Below are 19607 nucleotides of genomic sequence, written 5' to 3'. Positions count from 1 at the left end.
TGATCAAAGAAAGTACAAAATGGTCAGAAATCTATCAGAATGAACTGGAATCTTTCATAACGATCTGTGAAGATCTATAATGATCTGGAATCTTCTAAACTGATCTGTAAATGTCTACAATGACCTGGAATCTTTTACAAGAATCCCAAGAGTTCCACAGTGATCTGAAATCTCCCACAATGATCTGCTAAGTTCTATAATGATCTGAATTCTTCCACAATATTCTAAACTCTTCCACAATGATTAATGAGAGTTCAAAATGATCTAAAATCTATCAGAATGAATTGGAATCAAGCTCCATAATCTCAAATCTTTTAGAATAATTCGGAATGTCTCAAAATAATCTGTGATGATGTAATGTATGGTTTTTTTCATCTGTCAAGCGCTCCACAATGAACTGGAATCTTCCGCAACTATCTGTGGAGCTCTATAATGATCTGGAATCTTCCACAATATTCTAGACCCTTTCACAATGATCAAAGAAAGTACAAAATGGTCAGAAATCTATCAGAATGAACTGGAATCTTTCATAACGATCTGTGAAGATCTATAATGATCTGGAATCTTCTAAATTGATCTGTAAATGTCTACAATGACCTGGAATCTTTTACAAGAATCCCAAGAGTTCCACAGTGATCTGAAATCTCCCACAATGATCTGCTAAGTTCTATAATGATCTGAATTCTTCCACAATATTCTAAACTCTTCCACAATGATTAATGAGAGTTCAAAATGATCTAAAATCTATCAGAATGAATTGAAATCAAGCTCCATAATCTCAAATCTTTTAGAATAATTCGGAATGTCTCAAAATAATCTGTGATGATGTAATGTATGGTTTTTTTCATCTGTCAAGCGCTCCACAATGAACTGGAATCTTCCGCAACGATCTGTGGAGCTCTATAATGATCTGGAATCTTCCACAATATTTTAGACCCTTCCACAATGATCAAAGAAAGTACAAAATGGTCAGAAATCTATCAGAATGAACTGGAATCTTTCATAACGATCTGTGAAGATCTATAATGATCTGAAATCTTCTAAATTGATCTGTAAATGTCTACAATGACCTGGAATCTTCTACAATAATCCCAAGAGTTCCACAATGATCTGGAATGGAACCATAACAAAAGAGATCAAGAATATATTTATCATAAAGACTTTAACCTCTATTTGATGACATCAGCACTCAGATAAACACTGAATGTTAGCTGCTCCAATTCTTTATCTGACTCTCCAGCCACTCACAGCCATTCCTCGCCTTTCTCTGAGCTCTTGTTCAATTTAAACACCATATCTGATATCTAGGTGATGTGCCTCATCCCTGTATAATTCGTATCTTTCTCTTCTGGAGCCACGTCTTTAATGAAAGTTACTAGCCTCTTGGGAACGACGATACATTTTGGAAACAATCATGTATAGCACACTGGTCACTTGACCGTAGGGATCTCGAGCAGCTTTATCACTTGTGTCCATATTGAGGTATAATTCTTGTTTTTTCTTAACGGAGTTGTGTATCGGTTTGAGTTTGACAGCTAACTGGTAGTGGTGAGGCAGGTAGATAATTTTTTATGAAATTCAGTTAAGTACAAAAAGGTGCTTATCGATCATAGCACACAATGTATATTTTCATTATGAAACGTGGAATATTGATAAAAACGACAAGTTTAGTGAAAATAATGGGGTTTTTTTAGAAAAAATGTCTTTTTAAAAATGATTTTCACTCCAAGAGAATTCAATAGGAATCTGAATAAGTTCCTCAATCGAATATAATTGGTCAAATTTCCATTCGCGCAAAAAACATTCAAAGATCAATCGCTTCTCATTTATTTTGAAGCCATATTAATTTCTATTGAAAGCACAAGATTGTTTATATAACACAACAAATGTTATATGAAACGATAAAGCTTAATTGAAATTGTGAAGATTCACTTTGTAACAAATATTTAGAAATATTTCTTTAGCTCGACTCGATTAAAATAGTCAGTTTGCTCTTTTATGAAGATTCCTTCTCATCTGGATACAATAAATTTACAACTCGGTAAACAAAATTCGATTCGCTACGGGATTTTTTCGTTGCCCTACAAGTTACAGTCTTTACCATGGTTAATTACATCGTACAAAGCAACACCAGTGTCGTAAAAATCAACAAAAATTATGTTAAGATATTTTTTTCTCATATCGATCCAATATTGATCCAAAATTGATATTGATGATCCAATTTTTCAAATAACCTGTTCTTAACAGATTGCTTACACTTTTTATTGGTGTTATTGATACATTTGGGATTCACATATGAAAAGGAAGGTAAAAGAAGATCTAGAAAGCATGTTTTTTTTTCGAAAATATACAAAAAATCGTATTTTGAAGACAGTTCGTTCATTCAGTTGGACTAATAAATCGATAATTTTATCAAAAGAATTTTGATAAATTAAAAATTAAAAAGTTTGATTTTTTTAAATTACCAATTAATTGTTAAAGGCCGACGTTTGGAAAATTAGTCATAATCAATTATTTCCACTGAGTTGAGAGAAAGTTTCATTTGATTCATATGAATATTTTCACTATTAGTTTTAATATTAATCACGTAATGGAAGATTTCCACCGTTTGTACTTTGTATTCCTATGTACCGAATTCCACTCGAATCTTTCCAAAGCTCTCTAAAATTGAATTTTTCATTATTAGAATATACCAGTAAGCGCTTCGAGTCGTCGAGACCTAAGGGCAATTAAGAAATACACCAGACCTCCTAATTTTCGGAAATATTTACATATTAATTGCATCCGTAAAGTTTTTGATTTAATACTTGAAGAAATTAATTAACAAATTATATTGAATTTACTATCACTAACCATTAATTCCTATCAAAGGTGGAAAACACATAAAACAGAGCTAGAATTTTCATTATACAGCTATAAATGGTTGATCAACTAGAAAGTGTGCACCATGTAAATTTAGAAGTTGAATACAAATCTGAATTTAATGGAAATAGTTCTACTGAAACACCACTTCTTTGATGGTAATACAGCCTACTGTAATCCTTGTCCTCCTTAAGTTTTCTTCCTAAGCTTTTCCTTTCCAGAGCTGCTCTCTTCTAATAACGTATCATCAGAAGAATGACTGTAACTTCTTCCTGCCACATTTTCCGAAGACTTTCAACTGTTCTATCTCTTCAAGCGCTTTTTTTTGGCATTTTCTGTTCATTCACTTGCATAATATGGCACTCAATGCTCTAAAATTGCTCTCTTTCAATCCCGTATTATCAAAAGACTGAATGCATTTTCTGCATCTTCTTTCAGCTATCTTTTTCGAGGTCTTCCAATTGTCCTATTTCTTCAAGCGCTTTTTTTAGGCATTTTTGTATATTTACTCGCATAATATGACACTTAATGCTCTAAAATTGCTCTCTTTCAATCAACTATCATCAAAAGACTGAATGCGCTTCCTGCAACTTCTTTCAGCTACCTTTTTCGAGGTATTCCAATTGTTCTACTTCTTCAAGCGCTTTTTTGAGACATTGTTTATTCATTCGCTCGCATAATATGGCACACAATGCTCTAAAATTGCTCTTTTTTAATCCCGTATCATCAAAAGACTGAATGCATTACCTACAACTTCTTTCAGCTACCTTTTTCGAGGTCTTCCAATTGTCCTACTTCTTCAAGCGCTTTTTTCAGACATTTTTTATTAATTCACTCGCATAATATGGCACTGAATGCTCTAAAATTGCTCTCTTTCAATCAAGTATCATCAAAAGACTGAATACGCTTCCTGCAACTTCTTTCAGCTACCTTTTTCGAGGTATTCCAATTGTTCTACTTCTTCAAGCGCTTTTTTGAGACATTGTTTATTCATTCGCTTGCATAATTTGGCACTCAATGCTCTAAAATTGCTTTTTCAATCCCGTATCATCAAAAGACTAAATACAATTCCTGCAACTTCTTTCAGCTACCTTTTTCGAGGTATTCCCATTGTTCTACTTCTTCAAGCGCTTTTTTCAGACATTTTTTATTCATTCCATAGCATAATATGGCACTCAATGCTCTAAAATTGCTCTCTTTTAATCCCGTATCACCAAAAGACTAAATACAATACCTGCAACTTCTTTCAGCTACCTTTTTCGAGGTCTTCCAATTGTCCTACTTCTTCAAGCGCTTTTTTTAGGCATTTTTGTATATTTACTCGCATAATATGACACTCAATGCTCTAAAATTGCTCTCTTTCAATCATGTATCATCAAAAGACTGAATGCGTTTCCTGCCACTTCTATCAGCCACCTTTTCCGAAGTCTTGAAGCCCTTCAAGCAATTTTTTCGGCATTCTCTGTTTATCTATTTACATTATATGACTCAAAACAGACTCAAAACTCCAATAAATTACCTGTTTCCCATATACCTCATGATTATATATGTATCTCCATACTCCAGCCTTACCATTTGAGGTATTTGTTCTTCTTATTATTTTCGTTTCAAAGATTTGTAAGCAAGATACAATATTCTCGAACGTACATTATTATAGTCTCAAAATGTTCTCATATACTCTGACTCTATTATTTATATGAACATTTATAGATCTAAATATGTACAGGAAGGTATAATATGCGTTATTTGCCTTGTACATTCTTCTGCTTTTTTCTGTGTTTTCGTTTCCATCCTTGGTAAGCTGTACATCCCGTTTTATGAAACCTTTTCCATTTTTTAGATTGTTTTATCTTATTGTAATATTCTGAAGCATTCTTTTCATTCGGGTTTTTGTTGATAATCTCGTCTTTTTCTATGTTGACTGCTTATCCTACCCCCTTAATTTTATCGTCATCTTCGCTTGCTGTTATTTTTGATTAGTTATAAATAGGGATGTTTTGCGACTACTACCACTTCATAGAACTTTAGAATCAAGATAAAACGGAGCTCTTGGTTGATGTATTCAAATCACATGTCTCAAATTGACCTCAATAGAGAATATTTTGAAAAACAATCATATCTAAATATGAATATTTGTTTTCATTCAAAACTAAAGTAGCGTCCCTCGTACTAAGACGAAATAAAGTCATTTAACTTTTTAAATGAAAATATACCACGTGATATTAACTTTATTCTATATTTTTATTTCGAGAATGACTTGAAAGCAACCGACAATTGCGATACTTCATTCGAGTTCATTTGCATGTGAAAGTATCCAGGTGATTCACAGTTGATTTGAGCGAAGCTTTTTTATAGGACAGACGCCAAGTTCCTAATTGATGAGGGTATGCAGCGATTGCTGTAACTCCAATAGAAAGCTTTGGAAATTAGAGGTGGGCTGATTCCGTGACATTCAGACTTAATTTAATTGAAATTAAATTGATATAAATTAAATGAATTAACTTTCAATTTCAAAAAGAGTTTGTTGTAGACTATGTAATTCATTATTTGATGAACTGCTTCAAAGGCACAGTTATTATTGTAGTTTATCAACATATTTCCTTCTTATATCATAGAGGTGTCATGAATTTTTGGGTATGTAGGCCTGTTTTGCCCAATTTAATATAAACCAACGGTTGATATGGTTAATGAAACTTTTTAAACTCAATCACATACCTAGAATACATTTTTTCAGCTTCACCGACTAAACAGATTGAAAAAACTGTGTTTCTATCACCATAAAGTGGCATCCTCTTATTTTGAAGTATCCTCCACGGTAATCTTTCATCCTAAAGCTATTCGTGTATGATTTGGTTCCATTATTTTGTTCTACAAACATGCAAGTACACGTCTACTATTTCTTGGTGAACTACTCAACCATTCTTTTCGCTAAAACGATTAAGCATCGTCGTGGAAGGATGGTGATTCAAATAATCACACTTACACAGCTACTGCAATCAATTTGTGGCAGTCCACAGTGATTTTATAGGCATAAAATCGTAACTAGCTGATAATTAACATCTACAGAGAAGTTCAGGTTAGAAATTCGTTCCTTTCCGCGTGGAAAATTGCAACGTAGAAAGAAAGTTCATCAAATTGTTTTTATTGTATGAAATATTTGTATTTCGGCATGATTTATTTTCATAATGAGCCGTATAGGGTTGAAATTGATGTGATTTTCTTTCAATGAAGCTCTCGCTTACTATATATGCGTCTGCTCACTTATATATAGCGAGAAATTGAGGTTATGTCTATTAATATTTGTATTGGTAGTAACTAAGAATTGACTACTATCTTAGGTTTAGTGGGAAAGCTTTTTTTTTCTTTTAGCACTACAAAAATGAATTACCCCACCGAAAGGTCCGCAAAAGTTGACAAAAGTAACCCAGAGCTCACTCAACCTATACCAAAACGTATCAATACACTTGAAATTTACTGTTAGCTCTTGAAATGTATATTCCGTTTTGATTTGAAAAGTTGTAGCTTCAGCTTTGCTTTCATGAAGCCATCTCTTCTGCTGGTTCCACTTGCCGACGAAGAAGCCTCAGCTAGAAGTTTAATGCCGGTGTATGACAAGGAAATTTAGGGATTTCCAATATCCTTTTTACTTGGATTGCTTCTTGAAGATCTGCTTCTGTAAATTCTGTAAAGTAAATCGATGGTATCTGGAAAGTTCTAACTAACTTAAAAGCGTTTGTTGTGATGCAATTTTCTTGTTTTTGGTATTCTTTGCGATCCCAGTTTCATAATTTGTTTTCTGGAATCTGTATTATTATGCTAAATAACCTTGTGATACATCTAAAATACCTCCAAGCATTCGAGAATAAATTGCTTTCCATTATACTGAACCAAACTTGTAGGAACTCTTGAATTACTAATTTCTAAGTTCCAAATGTCAGCGAACGAGTGTGATTTAGTTTTCCGGAATATCTGTTAACCAAATCAGTACAGGTATCACTATCTTTGGTCAGTACTTAGATCCTCAAAAGGTAATTGAGGTAATTCAACTACTGTTTCAACTAGTCTGTATTGAGTTAAGGAAAAAAATTGAAATTTCTGTAAGAGAACATCAAATGGTCCAGAAAAGTTATTTGGGCCTATAGATAAGGCAGTGTCGTTTTATACATCAAGTATTAAGCTATTAGCAATATATACACGGAATGGAAGGTATGTAAATTAACACAAAAACGCCAAATTTTTTTTTTGCTTCACCCCAACGCACTTAGTTTTGCTTTAGCATTAAAAATAAGTATCATATAAACGCCAGTTCTTCTTAAAGTAACTAATGCTGAAAATATTTGATTCCAAAGCTGAAAATTCCTCTAATAAGCTTCCAAATTAAACTTTTCGTCTATTGCCGCAAATTATGTTGAGATGAATAGTTAAGTGGTAGGCGATTTTCAATTTCATACCAGAACTTTTTAGAAAAAATGTGGATTTTTGTTGAAACCATACGGTATCTTAAAGAATACTTACAAGTAATATGCAGAGTGATCCTTTTGCTCACTGCCGGTGGCACGTCGTTACTTGCAATGCATAAGTAAGCGCCCATCTGACGCCTGTCGACCCTCACAAGTTTTAGACTTGGCCCTCGAAACGTTTCAGCTGGAACAATAAAGTTTTTCACTGTCCTCGATCTCTTTTCTCTTCGTGTTTCGTTATGCAGATATATAAAATGTAAATGTGACGAGATATATCAAGCGGAAGGACTATAAAAAAATTTCCGCTTTTATTGGTTTCGGATTGAAAAAGAGACAAGAGCTGGCTTATAGACATTTGATTGGAAATAGCTAAAAACTAAATAACAATAAAGTTTCGTGAGAAATATTGTTCAAAATAGCATTCATATTCAATTAAATTTTAGTGAATATTAATTATTTTGCGCTCCAATTCAGTTTTACATCTCCAATATCCTTCAAAACAGCATTTTCTTATACCTCCTTCCTCTTTTTCAATTGTTAATTTAGCGGCAACCTTTTGAACTGCATCAACCATCTCACTATTTGAGGTTTTATGTATCTTGTTATTAATGAATATTTTTACAAATCCTTCAGCTCTTCTTCATAGTCCCACAAACATTTCTCCTTATAACCTTATACGAATTGGGTTTTGAATTATAAAAAACCTTTAATTGAAAATGGATTTGCAGGAATTGTTAATTGCTAAGACATGGTTGAAATTTCAACATTTCTAAAAAACGTAACTGGTTTCGTTTTAATTATAATTGTGAATGTTTGGAATCGTATATGTACATGAATTTCACGCTTTTAATCTCGATTGCTGTGAAAATTAACTAGATATGACATTGATGATGATACTGCGAATGTTTTTATTTGAACATCAAGTTTGAAATGAATGGATCTATCACCGAAAAAAGTGATGCGATTCTATGGGCTTTACAAATACGAGAGTAGTTAAATATAGAAAAACTGTATAAAATTTCAATTGTGTAACTTTTTTATAGTGAAATCCTGTTGAATATTTAAACCACCCTCGTAAAAATAGTTTCGGGGGTATAATATCTATAAAAGGCAAATCTTCTTGAAAAAGAATAGACAAATAAGCTTTAATGCCATTAGATAATATAGAAAATATGAAAATATATAATAATAATTTGACTGATAAGCTGATAAATCATCCTTGCCGCAGGAAGTCTTGTCTTGAATGCTGAGTATGGTTTGCTCTAGCTCAAATCTATCTACACACTGTCACTGATTCTTTTAGAAGGAACGAGGAAAAAAAGCATCACGACTTTGAGATATTTTGGAAATAATATTCTTAGTTATATATAATTTCGAAGGTAGTTGATTGAATAATTTCTTTGTGCTGAAGATTATGGAATTTAAGTCTTGTTTTGAAGGCTGAGTATGGTTTGATCTAGCTCAAATCTACCTTCAGACTGTCACTGATTCTTTTAGAAGGAACGAGGAAAAAAAGCATCGCGACTTTGAGATATTTTGGAAATAATATTCTTAGTTATATATAATTTCGAAGGTAGTTGATTGAATAATTTCTTTGTGCTGAAGATTATGGAATTTAAGTCTTGTTTTGAAGGCTGAGTATGGTTTGATCTAGCTCAAATCTACCTTCAGACTGTCACTGATTCTTTTAGAAGGAACGAGGAAAAAAAGCATCGCGACTTTGAGATATTTTGGAAATAATATTCTTAGTTATATATAATTTCGAAGGTAGTTGATTGAATAATTTCTTTGTGCTGAAGATTATGGAATTTAAGTCTTGTTTTGAAGGCTGAGTATGGTTTGATCTAGCTCAAATCTACCTTCAGACTGTCACTGATTCTTTTAGAAGGAACGAGGAAAAAAAGCATCGCGACTTTGAGATATTTTGGAAATAATATTCTTAGTTATATATAATTTCGAAGGTAGTTGATTGAATAATTTCTTTGTGCTGAAGATTATGGAATTTAAGTCTTGTTTTGAAGGCTGAGTATGGTTTGATCTAGCTCAAATCTACCTTCAGACTGTCACTGATTCTTTTAGAAGGAACGAGGAAAAAAAGCATCGCGACTTTGAGATATTTTGGAAATAATATTCTTAGTTATATATAATTTCGAAGGTAGTTGATTGAATAATTTCTTTGTGCTGAAGATTATGGAATTTAAGTCTTGTTTTGAAGGCTGAGTATGGTTTGCTCTAGCTCAAATCTACCTTCAGACTGTCACTGATTCTTTTAGAAGGAACGAGGAAAAAAAGCATCGCGACTTTGAGATATTTTGGAAATAATATTCTTAGTTATATATAATTTCGAAGGTAGTTGATTGAATAATTTCTTTGTGCTGAAGATTATGGAATTTAAGTCTTGTTTTGAAGGCTGAGTATGGTTTGATCTAGCTCAAATCTACCTTCAGACTGTCACTGATTCTTTTAGAAGGAACGAGGAAAAAAAGCATCGCGACTTTGAGATATTTTGGAAATAATATTCTTAGTTATATATAATTTCGAAGGTAGTTGATTGAATAATTTCTTTGTGCTGAAGATTATGGAATTTAAGTCTTGTTTTGAAGGCTGAGTATGGTTTGCTCTAGCTCAAATCTACCTTCAGACTGTCACTGATTCTTTTAGAAGGAACGAGGAAATAAAAGCATCGCGACCTTGTGATATTTTAGAACTAATATTCTTAGTTATATATAATTTCGAAGGTAGTTGATTGAATAATTTCTTTGTGCTGAAGATTATGGAATTTAAGTCTTGTTTTGAAGGCTGAGTATGGTTTGCTCTAGCTCAAATCTACCTTCAGACTGTCACTGATTCTTTTAGAAGGAACGAGGAAATAAAAGCATCGCGACCTTGAGATATTTTAGAACTAATATTCTTAGTTATATATAATTTCGAAGGTAGCTGATTGAATAATTTATTTGTGCTGAAGATTATGGAATTTAAGTCTTGTTTTGAATGCTGAGTATGGTTTGATCTAGCTCAAATCTACCTTCAGACTGTCACTGATTCTTTTAGAAGGAACGAGGAAATAAAAGCATCGCGACCTTGTGATATTTTAGAACTAATATTCTTAGTTATATATAATTTCGAAGCTAGTTGATTGAATAATTTGTTCGCATTGAAGATGATAGAGTTTAAGTCTTGTTTTGAATGCTGAGTATGGTTTGCTCTAGCTCAAATCTACCTTCAGACTGTCACTGATTCTTTTAGAAGGAACGAGGAAATAAAAGCATCGCGACCTTGAGATATTTTAGAACTAATATTCTTAGTTATATATAATTTCGAAGGTAGCTGATTGAATAATTTATTTGTGCTGAAGATTATGGAATTTAAGTCTTGTTTTGAATGCTGAGTATGGTTTGATCTAGCTCAAATCTACCTTCAGACTGTCACTGATTCTTTTAGAAGGAACGAGGAAATAAAAGCATCGCGACCTTGTGATATTTTAGAACTAATATTCTTAGTTATATATAATTTCGAAGCTAGTTGATTGAATAATTTGTTCGCATTGAAGATGATAGAGTTTAAGTCTTGTTTTGAAGGCTGAGTATGGTTTGATCTAGCTCAAATCTACCTTCAGACTGTCACTGATTCTTTTAGAAGGAACGAGGAAATAAAAGCATCGCGACCTTGAGATATTTTAGAACTAATATTCTTAGTTATATATAATTTCGAAGGTAGCTGATTGAATAATTTATTTGTGCTGAAGATTATGGAATTTAAGTCTTGTTTTGAAGGCTGAGTATGGTTTGATCTAGCTCAAATCTACCTTCAGACTGTCACTGATTCTTTTAGAAGGAACGAGGAAATAAAAGCATCGCGACCTTGTGATATTTTAGAACTAATATTCTTAGTTATATATAATTTCGAAGGTAGCTGATTGAATAATTTATTTGTGCTGAAGATTATGGAATTTAAGTCTTGTTTTGAAGGCTGAGTATGGTTTGATCTAGCTCAAATCTACCTTCAGACTGTCACTGATTCTTTTAGAAGGAACGAGGAAATAAAAGCATCGCGACCTTGAGATATTTTAGAACTAATATTCTTAGTTATATATAATTTCGAAGGTAGCTGATTGAATAATTTATTTGTGCTGAAGATTATGGAATTTAAGTCTTGTTTTGAATGCTGAGTATGGTTTGATCTAGCTCAAATCTACCTTCAGACTGTCACTGATTCTTTTAGAAGGAACGAGGAAATAAAAGCATCGCGACCTTGTGATATTTTAGAACTAATATTCTTAGTTATATATAATTTCGAAGCTAGTTGATTGAATAATTTGTTCGCATTGAAGATGATAGAGTTTAAGTCTTGTTTTGAAGGCTGAGTATGGTTTGATCTAGCTCAAATCTACCTTCAGACTGTCACTGATTCTTTTAGAAGGAACGAGGAAATAAAAGCATCGCGACCTTGAGATATTTTAGAACTAATATTCTTAGTTATATATAATTTTGGAGGTAGCTAATTGAATAATTTCTTTGCTCTGGAGATGATGGAAAGTGATATCAATTTGAGAAAATAACTGCTTGGAAGTAATAACAGAAATTTTCAGTTACATATAAGATTCAACAGCAAAACTAATCAAATGTTAAATTATAATTAACAAGGAGCGTAATACATATAAAAACACTAAAGGAAAAGACACTACTTGTTGTATACTATAATAAAACGAACAAATTTTGTTAGTTTTAATTGAGATCGTGAATATTCCATGTATCCAATTACCGATATCCTCGTAAAATTGTAAAATCAAGTATCCTGATAATAAATTACGATAAGGACGCTCTTTGAAAAATAACGATGTGCTAAAACATTATTAGTTAAACGAACTCAAGGATTGTTAAATGTCTTTACGATCTTTTACTACGAGTTTATTGGTCCATTTACGATTCGAGTTCCGTAGTTTTTTTTGTAAGAGAGTCCTCGGTATTTCAATTTTATAGACTCGAGTGATTCAAATAATTGTGAGCTTAAGAATAAATAAAGAATGCTACCAGTTCGGAAAGAAGATTTATCAAGAAATCTAGTCTCGAAACCATAGGAAAGCTTAGCTGTCCTCAAAAAATTATTAATTATCTTCATCACTATTTTCAGTTATGTGCTATTTGAAAACAAAATGGTGGATCATCAATCGACGTTTACAATTTTATTTTAAATAACTACTTGTTTGATTACAATGTAGTTTTTTCCATTTGAACAATTTATGGCTCTTCCTGTATCACCACAACTGAAAATTAAGAGGTCATAATTGCCTGAGTTGTCCCAATGAGACTTTCCACCTTGCTGGTTCCAAAATAAAGATCCCTACGATTGTTTTCCATTTTTCTATCCGGAAATTTTGGCTTCTATCCGATAATATATTTTTATAATTCCAGAATTTTCCGACAACATTCACTGGAGCATATTTGGAATGAAAATTTCAAAGATTCACTAAAAATTTAAAAGATTAATCGAGAGTCTTTTATGGATTGAGATCTACAGAAAAAGATTACCGAATATACCTTCACATCCCGAACTAGTGTTGATTCTTTGAAGAATTTGATTGGAAGTGACAATATTTTATGCTGAAAATTACGCAATAACTGAGGTACTGTTATTGCAAACGTACAAAATGTTGCTGTCGACAAGCTCTTGAATAAGAATAATTGATAAAATCGAGTAGAAATTCAATTATTTCGACACAAATATCAATATTCATATTTTAATGCATCTAAATGTTCTTGATTTTATGTCCCTTCTGTTTTAAAATCAGTTTTTTTAATAATTTTTGGAAGAAAGATGAAATTTGACATTTCGACTAATATATCAAAAGATGTGAGAAATAGGAAATTGAAGAAATATTCATATATATGGATGTTTTTTATAAATATTCAGACAATTAACAAACTGTTCAAATATGGTAAATTTACATGCTCTTTATTACGAAGGCTGCTACTTAATTTTGAGTGGCAGCACTGATATGACAATGACAATGACATAGACAATGTCAATCTTATAATATGACACCTTTTATCAAATTTGACTTTTGACATGACATTTGCCATGAATTTAGATGAAATAGTCGTCGTTATATGTAATATTTTGTGCGATTTTTATTAATTTTTATATTTCTTCAACTGTAATGATGAAGTAGATATCAAATTCCTCTTTATCGAACGTTGTGTATTACCCCAATAAATTCTGATGATTCCTAAATTCGAATTTATAACTTCGAGGCCATGTAACGTAATCTCTTCCTGATCTGCCCTATTTAAATACCTCCCCTCTGATAGCCCTTTCGAAATTTGATAGTTATTTAATATCTTGTAATAAATCTCAATGGAGTTGTGAAGGTGATAACCAGATACGTTTCATTAAAATTGAATATTCTATTCAAACTCGATTATTTAAATTATTTCTTGGAAAATTTTTGCGGAAACTGGAATAATTTCTGGAAAATTTGATAGATTTTGTAAATATTTTACGTTTTGTTAATATTATGTCATATTATGTATGATGTTGTTTATTTATGGTGGATTAACTTGATACGGTATGGTTGAAAATGTGCGCTTAGATCGAATAAATAAATTTCTTTTCTCAAATTGAATCTTTATTTTGATGAACGACAGAAAATCCATTCGAAATCTGGTTCTTTCTACTATGTTGTTATTTCCCTATATCCACTGTAAGCTCCTTTTGCAACTAATGCGCGTTAGTTCCTGTATAGAGAAGAAAAAAATCCACTATTCCAATGGTTACTTTATTCAGGTTCGGATTCAGTTTAATTTGATCCTAATATATTTAAACGTATGTCCAGAATCAATAATTCCTATCTGAAGGACAGAGGCGGTTCGTACTCAATAATTAACAATCCGTAACTTTTACAAGGACAATCTGTACAATCTAAACATACTCTTTGTTCAATTTGATAGAATTTATGGTTTAGGAGATATGTAGATTTTTAGATCGTTGAAAACCTTTCGCCATAAAGAGACATTCTGAAGAAAATTACCATAAATTGTCAATATTTATTGAAAATACTTATTATTTTATACGTATTAGAACAAACATTTCTAAGTGAACTGCATACTTTCGAACATCGTGTCAACATCTTTGAGAGGCTATAGTGCCCCCAATTATTTCAAAAAAAAAGTATTAAAGCAATTAAACTTAGTATAGGACCACCCTGTGTCACTAGAGTTCAACAAGGATGTTCACAAATTTGAATAAATAATGTAACAACCAATTTAGCAGCTGATAGTTGATAGGGGCTTCTGCACGTTTTCGGTGGGTGTGCATTTCAATGAAAACAAAAATCCAGTTGGTTTCTGGCGGAGGAGCTGTGAGATTAATGGAAAACCGATACATAGTATATATTTGAGGGGATTTCGACGTTCCCTACACCAGTTTCATCGACGAAAATTTCATCCTAATGCAGGGCAATGGCCGGTTTAGATCCTAGCGAACCGTTCGCCATAAAGAGACATTCTGAAGAAAATTATCATAAATTGTTGTTGTGAGAGTCTGAAAAGCATTGCAGAAGGTCACAATCAATTGAATATCGTATATAAACTCATAAAACATTTAACAGAGAACTGAAAAATAAGAAGATTTAAGCACCAAATTAAAGGATGTTATGAAAATTGATTCTCAACGCCAGGAAATATTCGTTTTGGTATTAGCAAATTAGGTAAGGCAGTATGTTTTGAAAATAATTTTCACAATTCAATAAAATGTACGTTTTTTGAAGTTGCTTTGATGCTTTGACGAATTGGAAAAATGGAAAAATACGTTATTTGATTGGTAATTTGAGCTTGTTATGACCGATATAAATAACAGGTCCGTATTTAGTACAACAATCGTTATTACAAAAATGAAAACTGCTTGTAATTATTGGATCTCATTTTTGGAATTGCGTTTATGAATTTGTGACACCCAATACAAATACATACAGGGTGTTCTCGTTTTTTCATCTCCCATTGAATCATCACTCGATAGTTATTTTATTTTTATGTTGCTTCAAATATTGCGTCATTTTTTTGTTATTATATTGATTAAAAATCGTAGGAATAACAAAAATGATTCATTTAACGATTCAATCATTCAAAATATATGAAAAGAGAATCAGGATTGCATATATTCGTTGAATAAACACCATCTTTTATTAAACATAAAACTAATCCTAACGTTTCTGAAAACTTCTACCATAAAACTGGATTTAAATGATAATTAGATACCTTTTTGAGTTTCATGAGACCCAACTTGCATAATTAAATGTCCTCCATCCTCTCTTCTCCAAAGTATCCTCGGTTCTGGATGTCCTGTCGCGCTGCAAGTTACAGTGACATTCTCGCCTTCCTTTATGGTAATGTCTTTACTTGTTCCGGAATCGTCAATATCCGGAGGAACTGGAAACAAAATACTAAAGTCAATATTGAGAATTACACTAAGAAAAAGTATGTTAATACGTACAAGGTGAAACAAAAAAATTCAACAACGATCGTTTTTCAATTCATCCTCCCTCTTTAACAATATTCTTTTTACATCTCTGGTGAATTGATGCCCCTCTGAAAAGTCTAAAGATATAAAAGTCTGAGGCAGTGAAATCTGGGCTATACCATCGTCTTAAATGCCAATCTATAACCAGGCGAGGTTGTGTGGAAACAAAACATTCTTAAGATTTTTGAATTGCAAATTTCAGGCTAATGGACACCTTCCAAATGTTCCTTGTGGGACCTGAAGAGATGATCTGTTGTATGGAAAGTGTTCTAGTATCTGTTAACCGCTTTCATAGTGTTGTGTACAATAAGCGTTGTCATCTAGAAACTCAACCTACTTCTAGAGTGAACTTATGTGTTAACTACATACAATATTTTCGCAGTCTATTAACGGAACTGACATTTTTTGTTGTTGTTTGTACGAATATGATTCTATTATGAGATATACTGTATGTGGAAACTGTTTTTCAAACTTAAAAAATCGCCCTAGGTACGAAACACCTCATTTAAGGTCTAGCTTTACATCTAGGAAAGCTAATACACAAAAGATTTTGTTCTTAAAGGGTGTCCACTACCCTATATACTTGTTCGATGGTACTATGATGTTGTTTGAACTGGAATTGGTGAAATATTAATTGTTTTTATCATTAGCATGATCCTGGTTAGTAATTGGTAGTTCCAGCAAATTGCTCAGGATAGGAATAAGGCAGTTTTAGAGATAATTTGGGCAGCTCCCAAAAAGTTGAGGGGATCGTGACATCTGGCATGGGACATCTCTCCATTATTCCCTCTTTTCGACTTATTCGTGATGAAAATAGTTGAAAAAATCTTCTCTACACTTGACAAATTAATCAGCTCTTTCGTGGTTAGTCCGAGATCTGTATTGTGATTTATTTCCACGAAATTAATGAACTTAATAGATGTACTGACCCATCTGGAGTTTCTACTATGTTATTAATATAACGTCTAAGGATGATTTTCGATTAAATTCTCTCGAGCGTGTTAATAACAACGTTAATGTCACTTAGTTAATATGCAAAGTTCGCCATCTCAACCGCACGTTAGTTTCGAGTGGAATATGATCAAAACTAATATTTGACAAATATTCAAAGGTATATCTAAAGAGGTAACATCAGTTTGAAAATAATTTGTGTAAGAAACGAGATTATATTTCAATATAATTATTTTGTTATGGAAATATCTAATGATTCGAGAATATTTGGAATAGTATATTCCCAAACTCCCCCCGTAGCATATTTCAGTTAAACGCCCCGATATAATTCTTCTGAGCACAATTCGGAAAAATCATTTTAATCTAGAAGGACAGTTAGATATCGTCCTCTTGTGGCCACAATGGTGCAGTCAGACTCAGGTCCGCAACGTTGATAGCATCTTAGGCCAACACGACCGGAAACCAGACTTCAATTTTCTGCTTTTGTGGCTCGGTGAATTGTAATAACAAGTAGAGATAAAGTTGTTTGTATAATGGTAGGAGAAATTACGAAAAAGAACTTTCTAATACGATTGCTTGATAATTCTGGTTAATCTTTTTTCGATAGAATGCATCGTAAACTTCGTTAAGGTACAGCATCTGTCGATAACGTTCAAATATTAGATTTAAGAAAGTGAGTGTGTCTCCAAAAAGGATTAATACATCGTGTGTAAAAAAATCGACTCCACTGCGATCGCAAATCACCGAAAAAAAAAAATATTAAAGCCGCCAACGGTATGAGCTCCAACTATATGTTATGATCGGCAACCACCCAATAGTACACTGACACTTTCAAAAGATTATTTACCTGACCAATCACTTCCCTTATCTATATATAGAGCAAAAATCTACAGCACATCACTTGAATATCTTCTGAAAAAACTCTAGAGCTGCGACAGCCGATTCAACCCCAATACTAACATAGCCCCACGTTCCAAGCTGTCTAAATAACCTTTAAGTCTACTATGTAATTCGTACTATCGATTCCTCTTCCAAAGAAACTCTTTTTACGTTTTGGCTTGTAAATAGATGGCTCCTCGTCTCAAAGCTCAAGAGAAATCTTCGCTATCCGGTCCTTCAGCTGCTAGCAACATCATACTCAAAAACATCTTAGATAATTCCTCCTTATCCATTAGATAGAACCCTCACTCTTAAACCTCTTCGATCGTTCTATAACCTGGTGAATTGTTTATTGATATTCAAGTCCAATAACAGCTCAAAGAAACGCGAGGAGTCGATGTGAGTTGCTGGACAGTTGAATGAAGAGTTAGGGCAGCTAATATTGGCTCACCGAGCAGCCAGAGATTTACCAGAGAACAGAGGGTGCCTGTATGGTAAAAATAGTAGAGGAAGAGTCTACATAAGACCTGCGCAGTGTTACATAAAAGGAAACATGATTTTTGGAGAAGGTTTCTGGACGCATTTCAATGACAACAAAAATCCAGTTGGCTTCTATTGAAACTGGAGGATATTAATGCCAAACCGATACCTAGTATAAATTTAAGGGGATCACGACATTTCCTACCCCTATTTGATCGGGGGAAATTACAAGAAGTCGAAATTGACGCGTAGCCCATCGAGCACTTTTAGGATGAACTTAGGAGAAAAGTTTGATCACGAGCGTGTGACTTGAGTCGATTTTTTTGCTCACGAGTAATTTGACCCGTCTAAATATGTTTCACGTCTCAAAAACTCATATTGAAACTATTAATTACTTGCCAGGAGTATTTTCACCAAACGATTAACCGCGAATATCCACTTCACTTCAAATCGGAATGGGGTGGATTAATTAAATGCACTTCTCGAATTACCACACTGTGATTGCTCCCTAATCTTCTTACAGTTGCAAATACTGCATAATAATAATCCTCCCCCAAGGAATTCTCAAGACTTCTGATGACTCGATAATGACGCAATCAGCGTTGTTTGTAAACTCCTTGAGTTTTGAGTAAGGGAGTATCAAATAGAGTCCTAAATGTCCCCTATTTTTAATTGTATTCCGCATTTCGCTTTGTCTTAGTGGAATTATGAATAATGCTTGTAGTGAATTTACACTGCAACGTATTTAATTCATTTCCCGCAGTATGTTGAAAGTCTTTCCGAGCTGAGACCTTTAAACATTCACCTCGACAATTCAGAAACTTAAGTGATTGCTTTCCATCTTGTCTCTCTTAAAGTTTTTCGAGGTTAAAATGTGTCACCGATGTTTTAAATGGAAATAAAAAGTGCACTTGTCTACATCATTCTATGTGTGAATTAACGCCTTTTTGGAAATACCTTGTCACGTGAATAAATAGAAGTCTCTTAAGAAATTGTGGAAAAAAATTACTAAGCGATGTTGTTCAATTAGTTTTGTTTTCTTTCTTGATTTCTTTGTTCTCTATCTAATTTTTTAACTTAAGCTTGACTTATAGGGATAGAAAATGAATAGATTTCCACATTTTTTGATATCTGGGCTACAATTTTCTTGGTTTTTACCTTGAAGTAGTCTGAACTATCTGGATCCAAGAAGCATTCAAAATCTCCGAATTCTAACTGTATTTTGAGTACTTAATTTTTTATTCTCCATTCATAAGCTTATTTTTTTTCAAGCAACCCTCAAAAACCTTCGAGACTTCTACATCCAGTGGTTGTAGAAAGTGCTGAGAGTTTGGATAGAGGTCAACAATTTCTATTCCTTTATTTTTTCAAATTCCCATTAAAGATAATTCGATTATCGTATTTAAATTGCGTAAATTTTCAAATACACAATCAAATGGTAGACCCTTTCCTGAGATAAAG

The 19607-nt window shown here is 32.9% G+C and overlaps 1 protein-coding gene across 1 annotated transcript in view; it reads right to left on the bottom strand.

The window, feature by feature from the left end:
* Positions 1-19607, bottom strand: part of LOC130895346 (lachesin-like) — a 96655-nt gene that overhangs the window by 16016 nt on the left and 61032 nt on the right. The window contains exons 5-6 of the mRNA XM_057802582.1: positions 15575-15745; positions 7378-7506 (exon numbers count right to left, since the gene is read on the bottom strand). Coding sequence (XP_057658565.1) covers positions 7378-7506; positions 15575-15745 — 300 coding nt within the window. The remainder of the gene's footprint in view (positions 1-7377; positions 7507-15574; positions 15746-19607) is intronic.

The sequence above is a fragment of the Diorhabda carinulata genome, chromosome 6 (assembly GCF_026250575.1).
Source record: "Diorhabda carinulata isolate Delta chromosome 6, icDioCari1.1, whole genome shotgun sequence".
NCBI classification, from domain to species: domain Eukaryota; kingdom Metazoa; phylum Arthropoda; class Insecta; order Coleoptera; family Chrysomelidae; genus Diorhabda; species Diorhabda carinulata.
Note: the sequence above shows the minus strand (reverse complement) of the source record. Positions and strands in the feature narration are given on the sequence as shown.